This window comes from Leptonotus elevatus, chromosome 1 (genome assembly GCF_054856555.1).
Source record: "Leptonotus elevatus isolate MCC_2025b chromosome 1, RoL_Lele_1.0, whole genome shotgun sequence".
Classification (NCBI taxonomy): domain Eukaryota; kingdom Metazoa; phylum Chordata; class Actinopteri; order Syngnathiformes; family Syngnathidae; genus Leptonotus; species Leptonotus elevatus.
The window spans coordinates 24,783,044-24,807,806 of record NC_141239.1 but is presented as its reverse complement, the minus strand read 5'-3'; the positions used below and the strand labels follow the sequence as shown (position 1 = coordinate 24,807,806).

The 24,763-nt window shown below is 42.1% G+C and overlaps 1 protein-coding gene across 3 annotated transcripts; it reads left to right on the top strand.

The window, feature by feature from the left end:
• Positions 1-9,796: 9,796 nt before the first annotated feature.
• atp6v0a1a (ATPase H+ transporting V0 subunit a1a) lies at positions 9,797-23,975 on the top strand. Of its 3 annotated transcripts, none has more exons than XM_086086776.1 (22): positions 9,797-9,908; positions 11,186-11,356; positions 11,771-11,849; positions 12,641-12,738; positions 12,841-12,969; positions 13,245-13,327; positions 13,419-13,545; positions 14,253-14,335; positions 14,402-14,495; positions 14,576-14,788; positions 15,124-15,274; positions 15,359-15,498; positions 15,629-15,795; positions 15,878-15,968; positions 17,515-17,633; positions 17,713-17,929; positions 18,014-18,121; positions 19,911-20,018; positions 20,607-20,624; positions 20,883-21,000; positions 22,303-22,474; positions 23,371-23,975. In XM_086086776.1, exons 2-22 carry the CDS (start codon positions 11,240-11,242, stop codon positions 23,462-23,464), a joined length of 2,526 nt encoding a protein of 841 aa, XP_085942902.1. In that variant the 5' UTR covers positions 9,797-9,908; positions 11,186-11,239; the 3' UTR covers positions 23,465-23,975. The 3 variants fall into 3 exon arrangements, with proteins under 3 accessions (XP_085942902.1, XP_085942893.1, XP_085942911.1); XM_086086767.1 differs by having other exon boundaries at positions 20,580-20,624; XM_086086785.1 differs by lacking the exon at positions 20,607-20,624.
• The last annotated feature ends 788 nt before the right edge of the window (positions 23,976-24,763 follow it).

Here is a 24,763-nt window from a genome sequence, read left to right as displayed (position 1 = left end):
TGCCCCCTGCCCTTCTTGTCGTCCCCTTCCCCCCTCCCTTCCCCCTCCCCGGTACGCCTTCCTTCCCCTCCCCTGGGCCGGGGGCTCCATCCATGGCCCGGGTCTCGGTGCTACGGGGGCCGGCGGGGGTGGCTGGGGTTTGGTGTCGTGCCCGCCCCGCTCCAGTGGGCGTCCTGGCACCTCGGGCGGGACCCAGTATCCAGGGGGCGAGCCCTATCGCCCCGCCGGACGGGTCCCATATGCCCGCCGGGGTCCTGGTGGGGTGGGTGGGGGCATGGTGGGCCGGTGCACCTCCTGCCCCCGCCCGGTTGGGGAGGGCCCCGCTGGTCACTCCTCTTAACTCACTACACTAGGTTTGCACAATACACTTTTATAGACATATAGGGCACATAACACACTTTGGGGGGTGGGGTAGGGTGGAAACACCGTCTTCACCCTACAACTCCCCTCCAATTTTAATACACCACACAACTTGTGTGTGTGTGGGGGGGGGCTTGTGAGGGTGCCATCGGTTGGGGGCCGCAGTATAGAGCAGTGCTGCGGTCCCCTGTCCGTGTCCCCGCCCTATCTATTTTTTTTAATGCACCACATACACTCAGTAACATGCTTGGGTGGCGGGTGGATCGGAGCGTGGGAATATCATTTCTATCGGCTCCGGTTCACCTGCTCCTAATTTTAATGCACCACACACACACACTTGTATATACACTGGGTGGGGTCACATTCACGGTTTAGGGGTAGAGTTCGCCAGTCGGCGAGCTGGCGGACTCAGTAACAGGGGTTAATTTTCACAAAGAACGCTGGGGTGACGACCGGGGCCTTCCCCCTCTGGGCCTGGGGTTCGGGGGTGTCGGCCGCCCTCCGGTGCCCCCATCTCCCCCTACTGCCCCCGGTGTTCCGTCCTTCCACACGGCGGGGGGTGGGGTGGGCGCGGCTGCCCTCTCCGCTCCGCTGTCCGGCCCCTCTTTGGCGCCGGTGCCTGGGTGCGGGTGGTCCCCGGGGGCTGGGGGTCGGGGGTTGGGGGGCTGCCGGTTGGTCGGGGTGGGATCGGGGGGGGGGGGGGGCTTTGTTGGGGGGGGGGGCGGTGGTGGGGGTTGCGGGGTGGGGGAGGTGCTGGGGGTGGGGGGTGTCTGGGGGATTGGGGCGTGGGGGCGGCTGGGGCTGGGTTGGGGTGGGTGGCGGGGGTGGATGGGGGGCGGGGGGTCGTGGGGGGGCGGGGGTTGGGGGCCGGTGGGGTGCCTGGTGGGCCTGCAGTGCCCCGTCCTGCTGCGTTGGGCCGGGGGCGCGGGCCGTGTTGGGGCGGGGGGGCGCTCCTGCTCCTGGGTTTGCTCTCCGGCCGGTGGCCCTGGCGGGGCCCGGGGGTCGTCCTTTGGCGCTGCCGCGGCCTGGGGGGCCCTGAGGTGTTGCGCTTGCTCTGTTCCGGCGGAGGTCGACGGCTCCCCTCTTTGGTGGAGATTTTCATGCATGCCAGATCCACCACACCAGCATCTACCGAAACTCAGACACAATCTGTTTCCTCCTCAGGTTATTGAATCGGTGGAGGCTGGTGTCTGCGGATCTCACGCGGCTTCGTCTGTCCTTCCTTCCTTTTCTCGGTCTCTCCTTTGGTCTCTTGAGGCCTCCCTGATTTTATGTTTTTTGGATTTGTTGGGGTCTGGATGTTTCTTGGGCTGGGGAGGAGTTCTGGTGGGGGGTGTCTGGTCGGTGCTGGATTTCACCTTCCTTGGTTTTCTTTGGTCCCCTCGGGTCTCCTGGTGTTCGGTTTAGGTGAACGGTATGAGATTTTTTCTAATAGATTTTCTGGTGAGCTAACAAATACACGCACGCACGCACGCACGCACGCACATACACATACTCACCCACACACACACACACACACAAAAAAAGAAAAATATATATATATATATAAAAAAAAAAAAAAGAGCAATGATGATGACATTTCCGAATGAACAATACTGAGCTCTTAAAAAAAAAAAAAAAAACCACTAAATTCAGAAAAGTGTCAATTCAACATGGACAGACTTGTATTCATGGGAATACTGCTGACGCAAAAAGGCATTGGACCAACCGAGTGAGAGCTGTGGTGGAAGCCCGAGAGCCGAGGAACGCTACTGAGGTGAGACGTTTTCTTGGATTGGTAGGCTTCAGTAGTCGGTTCATACCACAGTGTGCTACGCTCTCTGAACCACTAAGGCGTTTAACCCGAAAAGAAAGTTTACTTTGGGGCCAGAACAGAAACGGGCATTTGAAGAATTAAAGACTGAGCTAGCAAGAGCAGGTACCTTGGCTTACTCTGGCAAAGACACTTCAACCAAAGTAATAGCAGATGCAAGCCCAGTAGGTTTGGGTGCGGTACTGGTGCAAGTAGAGAAAGGAGAAAAGGTACCAGCATGCTATGTAAACCGTTTAACAGATTGTGAGCGAAGATATTCACAAACAGAAAGAGAAGCCCTGGCACTGGTATGGGCGTGTGAAAGACTACATCCATACTTGTATGGAAGAAGGTTTGACCACAGACCACAAGCCGTTGGAGGTCATATACAGCCAAAGATCTAAAACCTGTGCACGAATAGAAAGACGGGTTCTCAGATTGCAACCGTATGACCAGGCTTGGGGAGTAACGGAATACATCTACCGCTGTTACGTAATCAGATCGCAATTTTTTTTAAACTGTATTCCATTACAGTTATAGGAAAACACATGTAATCAGGTTACAGGTACATTTCTTAAAAATGGGGATTACTTCAAGGGATTACAATTACGATGAGCGAGAGTGCGAAAGAGGGCGAGAGAGAGAGAGAGAGAGAGAGAGAGAGAGAGAGAGAGAGAGAGAGAGAGAGAGAGAGAGAGAGAGAGAGAGAGAGAGAGAGAGAGAGAGAGAGAGAGAGAAGGACAGAGCGAGAGAGAGCGAGGGAGAGAGAGCGAGGGAGAGCGCGTGCACGCCTGCGCAAGTGGGACCGTTGCTACATGTCGGGAGGTGGGAACAAACGAACTGACTAGTCGTGTCCTCCATACGCGGGCAGTTTGAAAAAGCTTCACGGTCGGGAGGAGGAAATGGCGACCGGTATTCACTGGAACTTACTCGGAGCGAAAGTTTGAGCTGAGAGTCCCGCGGCATGCTACGCGCTGTAGCTTCTTGCTAGCTAGCCCGCTAGCCTACAACCATAATGTGAGTTACACCTTCCAAACAAATCTTCCTCCCACCAATTCACTATTTAAACATCATACACAACATATACACAGCTAAACTTGTGAATGGGATAAAAGTTCATTTTGCAGTTGATGTCACACATCGTCATCCTCATTAGATGACTATCTATCTATCTATCTATCTATCTATCTATCTATCTATCTATCTATCTATCTATCCATCCATCCATCCATCCATCCATCCATCCATCCATCCATCCATCCATCCATCCATCCATCCATCCATCCATCCATCCATCCATCCATCCATCCATCCATCCATCCATCCATCCATCCATCCATCCATCCATCCATCCATCCATCAAACTGTGAGGTGTGGTTGCTTTCAGTGACAATTCAAAAACAGCATATGGCCTTCAATCAATCAATCAATCAATCAATAGCCTACATGCTTTTTAATTACACATGGATTTTTGCTATTTGTAGGCTGCCCGGGTCCCTATCACCTGCAAATAAAGGGGCACATTGTATCGAATATATATTGTGATGATATTTATTTGTATTTTGTCTTCATGAGCATACTCAATATTGGAGTAATCCAAAAGTAATCCAGTTACATTATTTTAATATTATGGTACTTGGATTACGTTACTAACTACATTTTTTAGCAGGTAATTTGTAACTGTAATGGATTACATTTTAAAAGTAACCCTCCCAACCCTGCGTATGACATTAAGCCAAAAGAGATACACAAACATGGATCTGAAGAATATGTGAGATTTGTTGCAGTTAATGCTACTCCAAAAGCACACACTACAAGAGAGGTTGAAGAAGCTTCCGTGACGGATTCAGAATTAACAGAGGTGCGAAAAGCTATTGAAAATGGATACTTTGGAAAATGCAAGGCATATGCACCCATTGCAAACAAATTGCGTATGATTGGCTATATAGTGCTACGAGGAACTCGAATTGTGTTACCGGGAAAACTCAGAGCAAAAGCACTTTCATCACTCAATGCTTGTACTGATAGACTATTACAGTCGTTACTATGAGTATGGTATAAAGTAATTGACTCTATTGACTGTATCTTCAGCAGGCATGGATTACCTGTTACTATTAAATCTGACAATGGGCCACAGTTCAAATCTGAATTGTTTAGAGAATACTGTGAAACTAATGGAATCAAACATGTAAGAACACCACCAAAATGGCCTCAAGCAAATGGAGAAGGGGAACGTCAAAACGCATCACTGATGAAGAGAATCAAGATTGCACATGCGGAAGGACTTGATTGGAAACAAGAGCTGAGAAAATATGTGACTGTTTATCGCAGTATTAAACATCCAACCACGGGAAAAAGTCCAGCTGAACTTCCTTTCAACCGAAAAAATAGAGGAAAATTACCAGACATTTGTGAGTCAAAATCAAATGATTTGGATGTACGTGACAGAGGCGCCAAACAGAAAAGAAAAGTGAAAATTGATACTGATGAAGAGGATCTCAATTTTCAAAAGTGGAAATTGGAGACATCGTTTTAGTGCAACAAGATAAAGCAGACACGTTCACAACACCATTCAACGCGACACCACACAACACATGTAAATATGAGACAAATTAAACCAAAAATGGACAAGAGGTAAAAACAAAGATGGACACTTACACTTCTCCACCACAAGAGGGCGCTAAGAGTCCAGAGAAACCAACTAGACCCCAGAGAGCTAAGAAGACACCTGTGAGGTTTCTTGATTTTGTGGTGAAATAAACATAAGCGTCAGGAGATAGTATAAAAAGTTCAACGTTATGTGTTTAAAAAATATATATGTAATATGTGTCGTGAGACAGACAAGAAGATATTGTTGGAATGTGGAAAAAAAATGTGGAAGATAAAGTTTAAATCTAAGGAAAAGGGGGATGTCGTGTATTGAGTGGATGTTACGTTGGCACGTGATGACGTATTAACACCGGAAAAAAAACTCGTTGGAGCGGGGAAAGTCCGCTTTGTTCAATAAAGCAACTGAAGTGCCCAGCCTAATTCGGCATTAAGGTAGTGTTAACATTGTTAACATTTTTACTGTTTTATTTTATATTTTCACTGTTTTGAATTTAGTTATAACTGTGTCGATGTAGGTGTAATTATGTTAACTTAATATAGCTCGATGAATAATGTTTTTGATTGTTTTCTTATCTTTCTCTCTTGCCTGGGAAAGAGAAAAATAATAAGTTTATTTTCTACTATCTAAGGGAGTAGAGTTTGTAGGACTTTCTGTTCGGTCAAAGAAAGTCCAAAGACAAGCTGGTATACTGCTGTCGAAGTCTAATCTGATTTTGTACCTACGGGGACCTTGATGAGAGAGGGAAGAGGCGATTTCCTGTGAACACTGTTTTTCAATAAATGTGCCGTGTGTTCGAGTTTGGGACACACATTTGGGACGGATCGCTGCTTGGGTGACTTCAATTGTGTTATCAGAAATTTCTGAATAAACCTTGTAAGGAACCTCTTTATTTATTGGAACACGTAAAAGAGTATAAAAATATAGTGTACTCTAACAGTAGGCACACAACACCATGTGTATTTTTTTCTCACCAGATTATGTTGAACATTTCAGATCTAAAACAATTTCACATAAAAAAAATAATCATCATCATCTTTTTGAATGATAAACAACTTCACACACAATTACAGTATATCAACAAGTGGCTACTATGGCTCCATGCTACGAGCTAGTAAATTAGCTAGCATTAGTTAGCGCTTGAATTAACATTATTGTTGGAATGTTATAAGATTAATGTTCCGTTATAATTAAAATGTACTCTTATTCCTTTTTTTTTTTTACTTTTCACAATGAGTCCACCTCCTGTCCTGTCCTAGGTGTTTGTGCTTGCATGTTGCACTCGCTAGCTGCAGAATTGAAAGGGGGAATGTCACTGTGTGTCACATGACAGTGTCACAGTGACAGATTAGCACAGACAAGATTTTACAAAATCATATATTTCCCGCCTCGTTTTTGTTCATTAACTAAATTGTCGATAGATTTTAGTTCAGGTTTTATTAAGTGAAGTACATTTTCGTCTTGTCTTCATTAGTCAACGAAAATGCATTGTGATTTAGACGTTCCCAATTATTGTTTATTAATAATATTGTTACCTATGAATTTGTAACATTATACAGTACCAGTTCAGGGTGTATACCGCCTCTCGCCCCAAATCATTTGGGATAGGCTCCAGCTTTCCCAAAATGCTGATTAGAAAGTGGATGGATGAGATTCACAGTAAAAGTTGCACTACAATGAACCTGTGAATTAGTATTCATTTCGTTAACGTAAACTAAGCAAAAATAATTTTGTCAACACCAATTTTGCACCGGACTAAAGCTTGACTAGACTAGACTAAAACTCTCATTAAATTTCTGTCTGATTTGCTGATGTATATCTAGGCCTACTACACTACTGTATTAAAAAAAAATGTAATGTTGATTAGAACAAGTGTTGATAATGATCAATGAACACAAGGATCAACGCTATCCAATCCAACTTTAAACATTTTATGAAAACAAAGCAGCCATGATTTCTGCTTAGTGCTCCTGCAGCTATTGCATTTAGCGGCAGCAACATGGGTCGTGGCATCAGGAACTTCACTTCCGCTTATGCCGCGGCATAACCCCGGGACCGCATGCTTGTGCGTTGCGTCTCCGCGCCGTCGCCGCAGCTGATTTGTTTCCATTCTATCAGCTTGTTCAAATTACACAGGCTGCGTGTACGCTGCGGATCGACTGCGGAGTAGCTGCGTCGTGCCGGTGGCCGCCGCACGGATAGACCTATTTTCTCATTTTGCCGGACGACGCACACTGACAAAGCCAGAGGGGAGGCCAAGGCGGCACGTGCCCCTGCTCAAATGAGATTGGACCCCGCAGGTGCCAAATGATTGACATATCCTCCACCCTTCAGGTGGCGGAGTGGTACCGTCACTTTCCTACGTTACAGGTTGGCGTGGTTTCGCTTCCCCGCCTGGGAGACCATGTTTGTTAGTGTGAGTGAGTGCAAAAAACGTCTGTGAATATATACAAAGCTGTTTTGAGTAACAGTGTTACATTTTTATTTGTCTTTAATTTAATCACACTTGAAACATGAAGCATAAAGTTGACGTGTGGCGATACAAGCCTCACGATAACGATTATCTCACGATATGGCGATACACGATTATCGATATATTGGTCAGGTAATAAATCCACGATAATCTACGATAAAACTACTCAAGACATAAATGGATGTTTTTTTCAATGAGAAAATAGTTTCGTTTTGTACCATCACTGAAACTAAATATTAAAACTGGTGTCTTCTTCACTGTGAGTATGTAAGTGTTTTTTTTTTAACAAATACAAATGTCTTCTTAACACAGACCACTTTATATGAACAAATTAGTGTCTTTCTTAAACACTTTTGTCATGCAACATGTCAGTCAGTTGATGATGATCAAAGTTAAATAAAGAGTTAAATTACATAGTGAACATTTTATAAACTGTGATGATTTTTTTGTGTAACATTGCAAAAGTAAATAAATAAAATTACTTAAATATTAAATCCAATAAAATCAATATTTATATTCCTCAGAAATTGTGTGCTTCAAGTAGTTGAACCATAAAATACATTTTAAAATGTTACGTATGCAAAACTGAGTCAGTTGCGGGACAGATAATAAATGTCTTACACAAGTAAAAGTAAGCTCATGAGTTTTCTTTGCCTGAAGACTTTCATACTGTTCCCCGCCACTCTTTTGAGGCGCTCCTCCTAGCGGCCTGCCAAGTAATTGCTCAATAAGTAATGACCAATGGAGCCGTTATAGTGGCTGTACATTAACTTATTCACTGCCATTGACGGCAAAAATTCATTTGAACTATTTCTATTAGTTTAAAAATTGTTTCCACTTTGTTAACAAGAGTATGAAAACCTAGAAAAAAAATTACATTTAGAAAATATATCAAATTTATAATTAATCGTGAGTTAACTATTGAAGTCATGTGAATAATTACAGTTAAAAATTAGGAGCGTTGGGCAATTAAAATCGTAATTAATTGCATGAATTAACTCACGATTAATCACAAATTGTATGTTTGTTCTAAATATACAATAAAAAAAATTCTAGGTTTTCATACTCTTGTTAATAAAAGTGGGAAAATTTTTTTTACCTAATAGAAATAGTTAAAATTATTTTTTGACGTTTATAGCCATCAATGGCAGTGAATGAGTTAACTACAAATATCGCAATACTTGCATAGGCGTATCGATAATCTATTGGGACACAAAGTATCACGATTTATCGCGATATTAATATATCGTCACACTCCTAGTGGCGATAGTAGAAATTCAGCCCTGCATCTTCGGCAGACTTCTCAATGAAATGAGGATGTCGAGGAGTGTCCCTTCATTTCCCCACAAATATTTCTATTACCTCTCCCAACCTCACTACTCTAGCGACATGAGATGAAAAAAAAATAAGCGCGACGGGATTTCTGTTGCTGTTTGTAAAATTGGGCATCACGCCCTGCAGTGTGAACGTATAGTCTTTAACACAAGCACATTCTGTTTTTATGCACACAAATGACAAATACATGCAGAGTTAAAAGTGGCATCATGCACATGTTGATCGTTTTTTTTCTGTATTAAGTGGTGCGTGCAAAGTTTAGAAATGTCTCTGGTGTCGGCAGGAGGAACGACAAATGCTCTTAAGACACAACAGCAGCTTTAACAGGACCGACGGACAATTTGAAGTATTTGTTGTTTTAGCAAGTGTGTGTTTCTTAGTATCACATTCACGAACAGAGTCCGACATTTGGGCAGAGCCACTTCGAGCAAACTTGTGGTGACCCTTCCACAATCAATTTAAATCAATGAATTCAAAGCAAGCAGCAATGAATTCTGGGTGGATCATCTTAACGATTGGTTCTCGATCCCGTCAATCAATCTGCCATAACTACATCGTGCGTGCTCGTTCCTAGCTGCGCATGTGCACTTTAAGTGGGATTAAGCCACTCATTTTTGTAGCAACACCGATCTCATTGCATACTTTGAAAATGTCTGAGAGCCGCAAGAGGGCACCCGTCTATGAAGTGAGGCCGGCTGCAGAGACCGATGAAGATGAGCTTGCACGGTTCTTGAAAAAAACCTTTACATACTTTATTTCCTGTCTTTTTGTGCGCCTGTTGGTTGCTCGCAAGCTTGTTGGACTGGACGGGGCAATTTTGCCTCAAAACCTCATATTTTTCACAAAAAAAGGTTTTACTTCCGATTCCCCTCACAGCTGCTAAAGAAAACAGTAGTAAAAATAATACAAAAAAGTCAAAACAAGTTTTGCTTTTATTTTATCAAACAGTTGTAAATGGTAAACGGACTGCATTTTATTTAGCACTTTACCTCCAGCACATGATGCCCATGTCTCCGGTAGGCTAGAGCATTACTGCCTTCACGTGGTCGGAACTTTACACTACAGTACGGCACTGCAAATTCTTCATTTCCGGTATGTTCAAAGAAAACAAAACACATTTTACAGAAAAGACAGCACATTACCCTGTAACGTTTAACCATGGTCTCAAATTTAATTGTGCATTCATTTCATTAATATTTGCGATAGGCGTGACGTCACATCACGTGATCGTGATTCCACTTCCGCTTTGAGAAGTCGTTGACAAATTTCTCTTCTGTGTCTGTTGTCAAACAGATCGTTACAAACAAGGATCAGAACACTGCCGAGACTCCATCACAATAGTAAGTACGCCACTTAGTAAAAGCGGCAGTAGATGGTAGAGCTTCGAGTTAGAAACTAGGGTTTTGACAATCGACGTGGTTACTTATTGATCAACAGGTGCGCAAAGTTAGCCATTAGCCACAGTGTAAACTGAACGAAGCTAATTAACCGACTAGTGACGTAGAACGTTTATTTCCTATTATATGACTGATAACGTGATCCGGATCCTGAAACGATTTGTTCTATGGATTGAAAACAATACAAATGTGCTCGTCATTAAAGTTAGCCGAGAATCAGCTCCTTAAGGTTGCAACGTCAATTAAGCTAATTAGCTGTAAAGTGTACAGTAGGTGTTCCTGCTTTGACTTGTGACGCTGTCACGACCAACGGTAGCCGTACTGTTTGTTAGTGTTTAGTAACATAATAGACTACGTTGATTTTTGTTCTTAAATTGGTGTAGTAGTAAGGCTTAATGGTGCTACAGGTCACATGTTCCCTTCATAATCCACAGATAAGACCTGTGTGGTGACTGGTCCTTTCGCCCCACTACAAGGTGGTTAAAGAGCCTTTAAGGAATCCTCCTCTCCCCCATCTGGCACCCCATAAACTGTCCCTAATTTTGCCTGATTTGGTATTAGCTGTCAATCACTCATTTTGTGTAATTTGTAAGTCACTTTGTGTCATGTATTGTAGTATTTATTGTACTCTTAAGGTTTGCCAGCGTAACCGCATTCCTGCCCTGATCATGGGATCAGCGTGAAGGCAACCGGATTTTCTCTTCACTTGTTGTCACGTGCCAACCTCTCGCACGTTGCTGCTAAGTGCACCCATATCTGCTATTGAATTCTTAGTCTCCATCATTAGTGAACATCACACTGTATTGCTACTCCGAGTTTCTCCAAGTGGGACCAAGCGCCAGAGCAGAAATCTGCGAGTAATTGATGCCACCTTCAAAAATGCTTTAAGTTCACTTAAATGGACTTTTAATATCATCTCAAACTCATTTTACAACATTATTCTTAAAATATTAATAAACGGTTAACACACACAGAATATGGCCCTATGTGCGGCTGCACAGGGTGACATTAGGGTAAAAAAAAAAAGACATCATATGTTGACGTTTGCATGAGGAATTTGCAGCACCGAGAGGAGCTGCCCTGTGTTGAAGAGGTCCAATAACAATCTAGACCTTAATCTAAAAGAAGACAAGCACACTGGGAAAGAAAGCTCGTGAAGTGAATTGCAAATAAATAGGCTGGTGTTCACTGTAAAGGTTGTTTGTGTGATTTTCTCTTAGGTGATCTTTCCTTCCTGAAGGGCGTGCTGGGGCACCCGCAAACCCGCCGCAAACATGGGGGAACTCTTCAGGAGCGAGGAGATGACACTGGCGCAACTCTTCCTCCAGTCGGAGGCGGCCTACTGCTGTGTCAGTGAGCTGGGAGAGATTGGGATGGTGCAGTTCCGTGATGTGAGTCGCCGATTGTAATACGGATTATTTGTGTGTTCTTAAAATGGCTCGGGAAGCTTGCCGAGAATGAGTGCATGCCTCACCACAGAATCTCGATCATGTGCTCACAGCTGACACTTCATTCCCCCCATAAGAACACCCACTCCTGACTATGCCTAAAGGAAGCATTGTACTGAAGAAGGATCATGTTGTACATCCATAAAAAAAAAAATGCCATGTCAAATAGTAGTCGCTTAGTATGGCATTTATTTGGAGTAAGGCAGGGAGGGATTGGTCCTCAAAACCCCGAGTGCTTAATTAGAGGTTTTTATTTTAATTTTTTTAAGTGGAGCTGAGGCTTCTATTTTGAGGAAGTATGGTTCAACAGTATTATAACGATGTTAGAAAATATGTTTATTGTGTCTTGTGTCGCAGTTGAATCCTGATGTGAACGTGTTCCAGCGCAAGTTTGTCAACGAAGTGCGACGATGTGAGGAAATGGACCGCAAACTGAGTAAGTCCTTGTCTATGCTTATAGAAAGGAACTGCTCTTATACGTATATATTACCTGGTTACTATTAACATATTTATTCTTACAATATTTTGAGGGGAAAGAAAACGTTTTTGGATTTTAATTCATATAAAAAAGGAGATCATAGTCAACGAATTGAAGGAAATCAACACCAACCAGGAAGCCCTGAAGAAGAACTTCTTGGAGCTGACCGAGCTCAAACACATCCTGCGTCGCACACAGCAGTGATTTTTATTTTTTTTTATAGGGCTGGGTTTTAAAAAATCGGATAATCGATATCGAATCGATTTTTCCTTTTCGAGCCTGATATTAGTTCATAAAACCACGAATCGATTATTTTAATATCACTTTTCCCATAAATTCTTAAGAAAATAGAAGTTTAAAGACCACATTTTTTTGTGTCTGTATATGTACTGTTTTCTTGAAATTTACTGTTCATATGAATTTAGATTAAGAATTTCCTTTTATTTGGAATTTAATGTTTGTGGAGTTTTTATCATGTCCTTGATATTTAAGAATAATTGATTTTCCATAAATAATCAATATCGGATCAAAGTTAAGTGAATCGAAACAATCGCAATTGAATTTAACTAAACTCTTGTGAATCAAAATTGAATCGATTCAGTAAATTAGAACCAATACCCAGACTTATGATTTTATGAGAATAATATCACACTATATATAAATATATGATACATTTTCAACATACTGTAAATAAATGAGTGGTGGCCTGTTACTGACATTAGGAATTAACAATGCCGTCTCATTGGCAGGGTTTGTGGAGAAGGAGATCAAGAAGGCCGACATGGCGATCGTTGACACCGGTGAGAACCCCGAAGTCCCCTTCCCGAGAGACATGATTGACTTGGAGGTGAGGGAGAGAGAGCAGAGCGTTACTGGCGCCATCATTTGCCTTCCACCATTACACACTGGAGCGCCGTTCTTCACTTCCCTCTCTTCTTCCCTTCCTCAGGCCACGTATGAGAAGCTGGAAAACGAATTGAAGGAAATCAACACCAACCAGGAAGCCCTGAAGAAGAACTTCTTGGAGCTGACCGAGCTCAAACACATCCTGCGTCGCACACAGCAGTTTTTTAATGAGGTCAGCCGGACAGCATGCGCACGCGCAGGCCAAAACAGGATGTGACATATTTATCACACTTAGTGTCTGAATTACAGCCAAGTGTCTGTTTTTCCACACCTTTGCTCCGACATCAGTGCCGCTCGGCCGCCTCCATAAACATTGATGTCTTGTCCGCATGTGTCGAGTCATCTTTAATGAGTTGAAAAGAGCTGTGATGGCGGTTAATCATTTAACCGGACAGGCTGCCGATTGTCAATTAACCTTGTGTGCTGCCTTTGCAAACCATTCTGCAGATGGAAGACCCCACTTTGCTGGAGGAGTCGTCCACCCTGCTGGACCCCAACGAGGTCAATCGGGTGGCTCCCCTCAGGCTTGGGTAAGATTACAGGGTTTATTGTTGTCCTTCAAGTCAATCTTTTTATTTCACCGAGTGTTCACGTACAAACAGTGACTTGTCCTTTTTACAGATTTGTTGCTGGAGTCATCGGAAGGGAGCGCATCCCCACATTTGAGAGGATGCTGTGGCGAGTTTGCAGAGGGAACGTGTTCCTGAGGCAGGCGGATATTGAAGACCCTCTCGAGGACCCTACTTCGGTCAGCATACAGTTAAAGGAGACATTCACACTTAAAAATGGTTGCCAGGCATCATGACATGTCATTTGGTCAAAATATACCAATGATCAAGAATTTTCACTCTTGATTTTGCCTGTTCTGAGGGTAAGGAAACTACTTATTTTCAAACAGCTCAGAGTCTAAAGAGAAAAGCGAGCTGCGGTGAAGTCAGTGTCATTTTCATTCATGGAAGCATTTTTTAACGACCATATGTCTGTGGCTCCAACCGGGCACTATTTCGCTATTTCCGGTTGCGCATGTGAAGATCTGATGGGGTAGCGAGACCGGCTTCAGCGCAAGTAAACGTAAACTGTCACTGTATTTCCGGTTGAGCATGACAGGAGCCGACAGGGCAGTGGAGCTGTCAAGGCGTTTGACTGCCGAGTATGCGAGGAAACAGCCGGGCAGCGAACCGATTGGATATTGACAGCGTGGGCAAATTAGTTTTTTGCATGCGTAGAGTGACGTCAGGACAGTCAAATCCATTCAGAGTTTTTCAAACTTATCAAACTGAGACGCATCCTGTCCAAATCGGATATGAAACACAATCCGTCTCGCAAAAATCGGATTTCATGTGCTTTGTGACTGTTCAGACTACGAAAGAGCCATCCACTTTCAATCTGGATGGGCTAAAAATCGGTTTTGGGCTGCCAGTCTGAACAAGGCCTTTGTCTTTCATGTGTTCACAGGGCGATCAGGTCCACAAGTCTGTCTTCATCATCTTCTTCCAGGGAGACCAGCTGAGGAACAGAGTGAAGAAGATTTGTGAGGGGTAAATAAACCAAGCCGCATTGATTTTAATTTTTTTGATTTTTGCTCATGTGTGCTTTTCTGTCAGATTTCGAGCAACATTGTACCCATGTCCAGAAACACCTCAGGAGAGGAAAGAAATGCTTGCAGGGGTTAACGCTCGTATCGATGACCTGCAAATGGTAATTCCATTAACGTTCACACACACAGTCATACATCATCACACGGCAAGTACACATTTCCCCCTCTGCCCTTCGTCAAGGTGCTGAACCAAACGGAGGACCACAGACAGCGGGTCCTGCAGGCGGCGGCCAAGGCGGTGCGCGTGTGGTTCATCAAGGTGAGGAAGATGAAAGCCATCTACCACACCCTCAACCTGTGCAACATCGACGTCACCCAGAAGTGTCTCATCGCCGAGGTGTGGTGTCCCGTCTCCGACCTGGACCCCATACAGTTTGCTCTGCGCAGGGGCACGGTGAGTGGCTGGACACATTCACACGAGTTGGCATCCACCTGCACAATCCATAATCATAAAGAACTGGCATTCCAATTGTACAGCCATCCATTTTCTATTGCGCTTGTCCTCAAAATGGTTGCAAGTGTGAGCTGAAACATTTCACAGTTGACTTAGGGTGAAAGGTGGTGCTGTAAATTATTCTATTTATTAAGATGGTTTTGTTAGTTTTTGTTAACTGGCTATGCTTGACCTCACTGGCGACCCTAATGAGGACAAGCCTTAAAAGAAAGAAAGGACGATTTAAGCAGTGGAAAAGTGGCGTTGATAAAAAAGTTTGCTGTTGTGTCATTCAGGAGAAAAGCGGCTCCACCGTGCCTTCCATCCTTAACAGGATGCAGACCAACCAGACCCCGCCCACCTACAACAAGACAAACAAGCTCACCTCCGGCTTTCAAAACATTGTGGACGCCTATGGAATCGGCAGCTACCGCGAGATCAACCCAGGTATGCGTGCGTGGTGTACTCTTACCTTGTCATACTTCGGGCTGCCTGTCCCGTCATCCATGAGATCTCCATTCACCACTCCAGCTCCATACACCATCATCACCTTCCCTTTCCTGTTCGCCGTCATGTTTGGCGACCTGGGCCACGGCGTGCTCATGACCTGCGCCGCTCTGTACCTCGTCCTGCGAGAGAGCCGGCTGATCGCCCAGAAGAACGACAACGAGGTATCCCCCACCACGTTCCATTATCTGCCCCATCATGTTCATTCTGACACGCAACGCGCCTTTCTCGCTGAGATGCGGCAAGAGATTTTGTAAAAAACAAAAAAAAATTAACTTGACTGTTTTGTGTCAGATGTTCAGTATGGTGTTTGCGGGGCGCTACATCATCCTGATGATGGGCGTCTTCTCCATCTACACGGGCATCATCTACAACGACTGCTTCTCCAAGTCGCTCAACGTCTTCGGCTCGGGCTGGAGCGTGCGGCCCATGTTTGACGCCCGCGTGGGAGGCAACTGGACGTAAGTGACCGGGTGGGGTCAGAAAAGTCAACTTATGTTTGTTTTTTGTTTTTTACAAGAACCTCTCATCCTTTGTTTTCAGGTTTGAGACACTTGAAGGCAACAAAGTTTTGCAGTTAGATCCAGCGGTAGACGGTGTGTTCAAAGGGCCGTACCCCATAGGCATTGATCCGGTAATTTGCTCCGATGCTATGTGGGCAAAAGTATTGGGACGTCTTGTATCGCACTCACAGTGAAAGGCAAAAATGGGAAAGAAATGTAGAAGCGCTTCCACTCTTCTGGGATGACTTTCTCCATCCATGGAAATTGGGATGGAATGTGAATGCCAAACTATAAATAATGAAATGAAAACACTAGTAAAACAAGCACAATTTTTTTTCTTTCTTTTTTTACATCTTTATTACGTGAAAGGTTAATCATGAAGAATTTTTGTTTTATCATGATAATAAACTATTTTATATAAACATTTTAAATTGCCTTGTCTACAAATTTCATGGGGCCATTTTAAAAATCGAATGTGGCCCATGAGTGCAAATGTTTTCCCAGCTTTGCTATAGCCCAACTCCCAGTTGATTAAGTTTTGTCTCATTTTTTATTTTTTGTAGCGGTGTCAAATTTAAAGTGCATTAATTTAAAGTTCCTTTATCGTCACAAATTTTTTTAACGCGCCTTTTAGGACTACCTCTTACTTGGAAAGCCTGTACTGGAGGAATTCCACTCGCAGCTCAGCAGACACGTACATGTCAAAATTTTGCACTAATAATAATGCATATATATTTGTTAAGACGGGGGTCAAGTTGTATTTTACAATTTAAAAAATGTGCAGAATTTCACAAGTAACTTAACTCATTCACTCCCAGCCATTTTCACTAAAACAATCCCCTTCACGCTCGGCTGTTTTACTGGATTTTGACTGGTTTTCCAAGGCCCACAGAATATTTCATTAATTTGCTATAAAAACATGAAACCTACCAAAAGAAAGATTAAAGTCTCTCCTTTCATCAGGAAAAAAAAAGTATATTTCTATCTGTTTCTGTTTTGCAGCCTTTAGTATTAGAATATAGCTAAGTTTCATTTCATTCATAAATCTATTTAGAATTCTGAGCAATTTAGGGTTTTTTCAACATGGTCCTGGTTCATTTCCTATGCTCTGTTGGCCGTTTGTGTAATAACTACCATTTCTTCAACTGTTCTTTACAGTTGAGACTTCATCAAAGCCTTCTGTATGCTCTAGCATAAATAAATGAAAACCTATAAATACGTCTTTGGGACACTTAAAACATTTAAAATAGAACGTATTTAAAATGAGTTAATGTTAAAGATTAGATTAGAGCTCTAAACATGAAAAGAAAAATGCACTGAGCTGTCACCAACATCTTACAAATGCAACTATGCCATCGAGTGGCAGAAAAAGGACCTCAACACAAATCAATACCACACTCGTTTTTTACAGTACTGTACATCTTTTAACTCAATTTTGTGAATTATTATGAAATTACTGATGACTAAAAGATGCAGCCATGTTTTTATTAATTTAATTGTTTTCCCCATTTTTATGTTAAGAGTATGAAATTATAAACATTTTGATTAATTGTGAGTTAACTACTGACGTCATGCGATGAATTACGATTAAAAATTGTAATCGCCTGACACCCCTAGTTAAAAAAAATAAAAAAAAGTATCTCTAGTTCAGATACTAAAGGATGTCTTATCCGTCAGATCTGGAATATTGCAACGAACAAGCTGACGTTCTTGAACTCCTTCAAGATGAAGATGTCAATCATCCTGGGTGTTGTCCACATGCTGTTCGGTGTCACTCTCAGTCTCCTCAACCACCTGTGAGTGTTTCTCCCCTCAACGTCTCCTTCTCATTTCTTCCCCTTGCGAGTTGCTAATAGTTCTTTCTCTTCCTGTAAGTTATTTCAAGAAGCCGCTAGACATCTACTTGGGATTCATCCCCGAGATCGTCTTCATGGCCAGCCTCTTCGGCTACCTGGCGCTGCTCATCTTCTACAAGTGGCTCTCATACGACGTGCGGCTATCGCGCGACGCTCCGAGTCTCCTGATTGCATTCATCAACATGTTCCTCTTCAACTACAGCGACCCCACTGTCAAGCCACTTTACACGGGACAGGTGAGGAGCACCTCTTGTCGGTAAAAGCATCATTTTAGTGTCAAAATGAGCTGAATTCCCTTTTGATTTGTTTTCTTGTCACAGCAAGCCCTGCAGACCCTCCTGGTGCTCATCGCCTTGGCATGCGTTCCTTGCATGTTGATAGTGAAAACTCTGGTCCTGCGAAAACAATACTTGTGGCGTAAAAACCTGGTAGGAATTCACATATTCTTCGCCCTCACATACAGGCATCTTCAGTTAATGATGGGGTTTTGTTCTATATGTTTGCAGCGTATCCCAAATGTGTACATTCAGTCATCACATCGCCTAAATCTAACCTACTGTATGCCCGCAATGTAGTAAAGCCAATAAGCCATAATTATACTAAAAGTTAAAACACTTTGGGCACAGAGCATGCATTCTGGCACACACACACCAGGTCTATTAATACGCGTGTACAACTCATTGAATTTAAGAGGTTGGTGCGGGTGTATGTGACACCGGTGGACCTACATACTAGATATAAGGTTAATATTCCGGATATCTGTCCAAAGTTGGCGGAATATAGACAATGTATACAACTACATTCTATGTGACAATGTCAGAAGATAGCATTGTTTTGGAAAGAGGTTAAAAGTGTGATGGAAAAGATTATCCTTAAATCAGTACCAATAGAACAAAAGTTGTTTTTGCTTGGCCTCTACCCCGGGAGACATATATTTTCTCGTAATGAAAAACAATGCCTATCCCTTTCCTGGAAGAAATCTTGTAGACAAATGTTGGACCAACGGACACGTCAAATGTTAGCATCTCTTCTATTAGAAAGAATTACAAAAGTGTTAAACGGCAAAAAAGACACATTGGAATTGATGGGGAAGCCTTTTATTTGATTTATATAACAAATAATGTAAGTAGATTGGATTTATGGTTATTTAACTTGTTTAGGAATAGGTAGTGTTGTTGTGGGTACTCGTTTCTTGTGTAAACATTGGATGGTATCCTGGTTTGTAGTTTTTTTGAAGGGAAAAAAAAAAGCAGTAATGGCAAAAAAATGAATAAATAAAAGTTTTAGGGCTGGGCAATGTATCGAATTAATTCGATACATCGTCATTTTAAAAATCGAATCGTTGAAAATTTGCTAAATCCTAAAATCACATTTTGTGTGCTGGATTATTAAAAGCTGTTGTTCTTATGTTCTGTTACATTCAAATGTTTTTGTGAGTTGTAATTTTGCACGTGTGGCAGAATGCTGGATTGGTGGTTTACAAGACATGTTTACAATAACTACTTAATTGTGGCATTTAAGAACCAACTATGAATGTTAAGTTTATGTCAAAACTAATTTAGAATCAGTATACATTATGGTTGTCTGAACATTTATGCACAGGAATAATTTTTTAATAAATGAAACCTTTAAATAAATGTTTGTTGGGTTTATTAAATTAAAATTGTAATCGTCCTAAATGAGTGCAAAAATGGCGATTTTATTTTTTGTCCATATCGCCCAGCCCTACCATAAATCTAAAACGGTGGTTACATGCAAAGTATGTAGGTAACTGAGCTTGCTTTCTTGTGCTGCGTGACAATGTATTCGCACACCATTGCAAGGTGTTCTTAACCTCAAAATGTTACAATTACAATAAATATTTGTATGAATATCACTTTTCGACCATAAATATGAAATGATCAAATGCGAACAGATAACTAAGCATGTCATTTTGGGCCACGTAATGACATTTTTATGCTGCGCCATAGTCTTATCAATTACCGAGGCTGATGTAGTCGTAACGTCATAAATACAGTAAATATTTGTATGAATGACATTTCTAGGCCATGAATACGTCGTAAAGTGAATAACTCCTGTTATGTGGCTGTGATTGTGTTGGCATCAAGCTGCAAACTACTTGCAAATCATTGCATGCCATTCTTAACCTACAAACATAATTTGTCTGGCCGGAGGACCCACTGTAGTCCTTCTCAAACCTCCCTTGTTGCCCCACAGGGCACTCAGAACTTTGGGGGCATTCGGGTGGGCAACGGGCCCACTGAGGACGAGGCGGAAATCATCCAGCACGACCAGCTGTCGCAACACTCCGAGGAAGAGCCTGAGGTGAGGACGTTGTCCTGGCCTTTGAATGATGTACAGTATTTGGAAGCGGAAACTTCAAATACAACATCCATTATGCATGAAGACTCTCATGTTACTCTTGCTTGTGTTCAAATGCAGTGGAATTTCTCAGGTCGAATGACATGTACTCCGGTTTCCTCTGTTGTGTTGAGCTTTTTTATTTGCCTTTTTTGTTTTTTTGCATCGGTGGAGTGTGAAGACAGGAGGGAAAAACATGACGCGTGATACTGTTGTCCTTTCGGTTTAATGAGGTCTTTTGGCTCGTTTTACACTTAGTAGGATTTATTAAAACATTGCCCAAGGGCTTCCAGGTTTTTTTGAGCGTGACAGTTCGCTTCCATGGTTTCCTACTGGAAAAATTGTTCACAAATCTGCGGCAAACTAGCGATTGTTTTTGACCGTAGAAATTCTACTGTATGTGAGATCCTGCTAGATTGACTTTGTTGTTTACCTAATTGTTCAATTTCAAATGTGTAACCCATTTCTTCCATGACTGTTTGCTGTGTTTGTTTGTGTGCGTGTGTGGGGGGGTCAATAATCAAGCGTTGCCTTCTGTCATCTGATTTCAAGGCCCGCGAGGAGGAAGAGGTAGGACCTGAATGAAGCCTGCCACTTGTCCTTTCCAGTGCATGTCATGCCGTCTGTCTCTCCCTCACCTTTGTCGCCCCCTTGTGTTGTGTTTGTGTTGGTGTATGTGTTTGGGTGACAGTGCATAACTTTGTGCTTCGGGTTCACACTTGGTTAATGGCTGGTGTCCTATCAACACAATTCGTGACTGATTTCAGGGGACTTCAGAGGGGTTTCCTCTAGTCCACCATATTGACCAATGTGTCTATTGTCCCTCAGTTTAACTTTGCAGATGTCGCTGTGCATCAGGCAATACACACCATCGAATACTGCCTGGGTTGTATCTCCAACACGGCCTCCTACCTCAGGCTTTGGGCTCTCAGTCTAGCTCACGCACGTAAGTTCTGAACACACTGGTTTGGTTTAATTGGTTACAGATTTTATTTTTTTATTCGGGCAGGACTGTGTCCTTGTGGTTAGTAAGGGTGGGAATCTTTGAATGTCTCACGATTCGATTCTGATTTTTAGTATGTCTTGTACTCTTGCTTCCTTCAATATTCCAAAAACGGGGATTCAAGATTCTGAATTGTCCATAGGTGTGAATGTCAGTGTTATGGTTGTTAATATGTGTCCTATGATTATTTAAAATTTTATATAATTTTGTATTTTTAATTAGGGATGCAACGAAATTAATTTTTTGGGACGAAACCGAAAATGAGAAATGCTTGGCGGAAAACCGAAACGCCGAAAAAAATGCAACATTTTTATTATCATTGCATTTATTATAATTGATTAAAATTATAATATTATTATAAAATATTTAGGCCTGTTTAGTGCATTCATTTTATCAAAGCACAATATAAATTGAAATGCGTCCACACCACAGACATCAGAGACATGTTGGCGAATGGTACATTAAACACCAAACGCGGGGTGAGCAACTGAGCATTTTCTGGCGGTGCAATTGCACTTTATAGTCAATGTACAGTACTTCGCACCGGCGGGCACGGATGCGATGGGAACAGACTGCAAAGTCACCTATAGTCACCCGCAGATAGTGGTAAGTGTTTACTTGTATAAAACTGTTGATAGCAATAGTGCTAACATTAGCTAAAGTATTTAGCACGCCACCAGAATGAAAGTGAAAAATTGAAGCGCTTGAGGGGCTCTCATCAAAGAAAAAAAAGGAAGGCGCTGCAGGAGAAAGAGTGGCTCACCTGTAGTGCAGTACTCGGCAGCGTGCTCTTTTTTGACATAGTTTACCAAGCGAACCTCTCCTTCTCCGGTGTGCACAATGAAGGTGCCGGTACTCATAAACGCCAGCGAGCAGCAAGGCGGACACTCACTTCCGTGTGTTGTGTTTAATTCAAACACTTGCTTGCAGCATTTTTTTGTTGTTGTTGGTTTTTTTTTTCTTGCATCACCACAACATGCTCTTTCGGCTTGAATTTTATTTCGGCCGAATGCCGAAAGTCCACATATTTGCCATTTTAGGCCGAAAATTTTCGGTGGCCGAATATTCGGTGCATCACTATTTTTTTATTTTCTGAAATTGTGCAGTAAATTATATATTTTTTTATGTTTTATATATTTGATTTTTTATTTGTTACCTGATAGTTAATGTTAAAGACATCCAGTTTGATTCTGAAAGCTCAACGTCCCTGCTGATGGACAACGCGACATCTGGTTTACAATACAGAGTTGTCCGAGGTGCTGTGGTCCATGGTGATGCACATCGGCCTCTCCACACGCAGCGTGGGCGGCTTCTTGCTGCTCGCCATCGTCTTTTACTTCTTTGCCGTGCTGACGGTGGCGATCCTGCTCATCATGGAGGGCCTGTCCGCTTTCTTGCACGCACTTCGACTGCACTGGTGAGCACCACATTGTTGTTATCGTCTTTGTTTGTTTTTTAATTACTTAATTACAGAGGCAATTCCACACTTGGAATCGACTGATTGTGCCCTAGTTGATGCTGCTGGTTTGGTTAGCAAAGGAGTTCAAATGGGGCTCTTTAATGTCCATGTGTGAGCAATGAGGGTTATGGACTGAGGTACTTTTTAGGGTTTATTTGAGGGAAGATTTTATTATATTAAATTGACACAAGGTTTAAAAAAAAAATTGTACTATTCTGTTTGAAAGTTTCCATAAAGAATGTACAGTAAACCTAAAAACGTGTCATTTTATGTTAACTAAGACTCCCCTACTACAGTTCTTTAAGAATGTTAATCTGTAAACAAGAAATAAAATAAACAACTTAGTTTGACTTATTTTATGACAAATTTTAAAATGCAAATAGTGTATTTTATACTAACAAAATACCTTTTGAAAGTAAATAAACCATAACACCTTAATGCTCATCTTATTTAAAGTAATTTCAAATAAGGGTAATTTTTTTTAACATGATCAAACTTTTGTGATTTTTATTTTATTTTATTTAACTGACTTGATATTTATGAACTTTAACAGAACTTTTTCAGCATGTAGGAACCACCCCTTACCCTCTGCTGCTTCGTACAAAAGGTCAGCTCCTCAATTAGCATCGCCATTTTTCTTTAGAAGTAGAGCCTGATCACTTTCCAGACAGGAAGTCGGCTTCACATTCTTGGGTGCTGGTCCAAGGCTTGCATCTGGCAACTGTGAAGGAGGGGCCCAGTGGAATGGAGAGCAAGGGTCGCGAACGACATAATTGGCCCTGGCGTTCCTGTAAACACCTCCGTCACGTATCCACCTTGATGTGTGCTCTTTGTGCGCGTGTGTGTGTACGCAGGGTGGAGTTCCAGAACAAGTTTTACTCGGGTCAGGGCTTCAAGTTCCTTCCGTTCACCTTTGAAAGCATCCTGGATGGAAAGTTTGAAGACTGAGATCAACCCAATGTGCGTGCGTGCGTTATGTGTTGAAATGGGTCATATGCTTTTTTTTTTCCCCCTTCATTATTTGAAACTATTCCCAGGTGTGTTCATCTTGGATCTCTGACATTCTTCAGTCAAAATGCAGAATGGATAAAGAATTATACGTAGTACCCTTAAAATCCACTTGTCACATTCTGGTCAGCTTTCGTTACCATGACGACTGAGGTCTCACCCCCTTTAGAAACTTCATCCGTCAGCGTTCGTAAAATAATCATCATGTCTGTGTGTTGTTTGATGTAGCTAAACATTATTTATGTAAGTGTCTTGGTAACTGGTTAGAGCAGCATCAGTAAATAAATGCACACTTGCTAGTTATGAAGGTCCAGAAAAAGGGAAATGGTGTCTCAGGACCCATGTCACGAAATGTTCAAAATAAAAATGTGTCACTCCCCAGGATCTTTGGTGGCTCCTCATGCTGGTTGTGTGTTTAATAGCAGACGTTCTCAATAAATGTGGGAAGAGATGCTGTTGGTTGTTTGCTTTTGATGTGCACTCCGACCAACAGATTAGGTCATTGCATTCATATACTGTTGCACAAACACTAAAGGAAACTACAAGAACTTAAAAAAAAAAAAACCTATTCATACAAGTTTTTCTTTACAATTAATAATACTGTACACTTGCAATAAATTGAAGGGGGAAAAAAACAGGCAAAAAATTAGATGTTTTAAAATTACATAAAGTGGCAGGATAGAAAGTTATACAGAGATGCATTCTGAATTGTAAGAATACTATATATATATACACGCACACACACACACCAAGTCTTGACCCTTAAAAAGAACTTGTGGGGACCACCAAAATATCCCCACAATTTCAAGTCGGTACCCACAATAGCAGTCAAACCTGGAAAAACACGCGTGTATGGGCCCCACAATGTAGCAAAGACACACACGCACACAAAATATATTATATTGTATTAATTTCCCCCTGTCTGGTCCTGAAAAGTTGAAAAAGGCAAAATGCTTGCTACAGCTCTAAAATCAATCCACTAACTCTCCTCACAGTGGCGCTATTGGTCAGATGGAATATTCTCGACGAGCTGAACAAATGATCTGTAGACGGAGCCCTGAGGAATCCAGAAGCGTTTATACCTGGCAGCATGACAGGATTTTTTTACATGCTTGCATGTAATTTATTTTTTTAATATTACTTTTTTTCTCCTGTTAATATTCTTATTAGACATGTTTTACTCAGTGAAGCCGTCTCAAACCTTAAATTATGGTTATGAAGCTTCCAAACAGAAGGCTC

Coding starts and splice junctions, on each gene's coding strand:
- atp6v0a1a (XM_086086767.1), top strand. CDS start 11,240: ATGGGGGAACTCTTCAGGAGCGAGGAGATGACACTGGCGCAACTCTTC. Junction 15,796..15,877: donor CGCGTGGGAGGCAACTGGAC/GTAAGTGACCGG, acceptor CTTTGTTTTCAG/GTTTGAGACACTTGAAGGCA. Junction 21,001..22,302: donor TCTCAGTCTAGCTCACGCAC/GTAAGTTCTGAA, acceptor TTTACAATACAG/AGTTGTCCGAGGTGCTGTGG.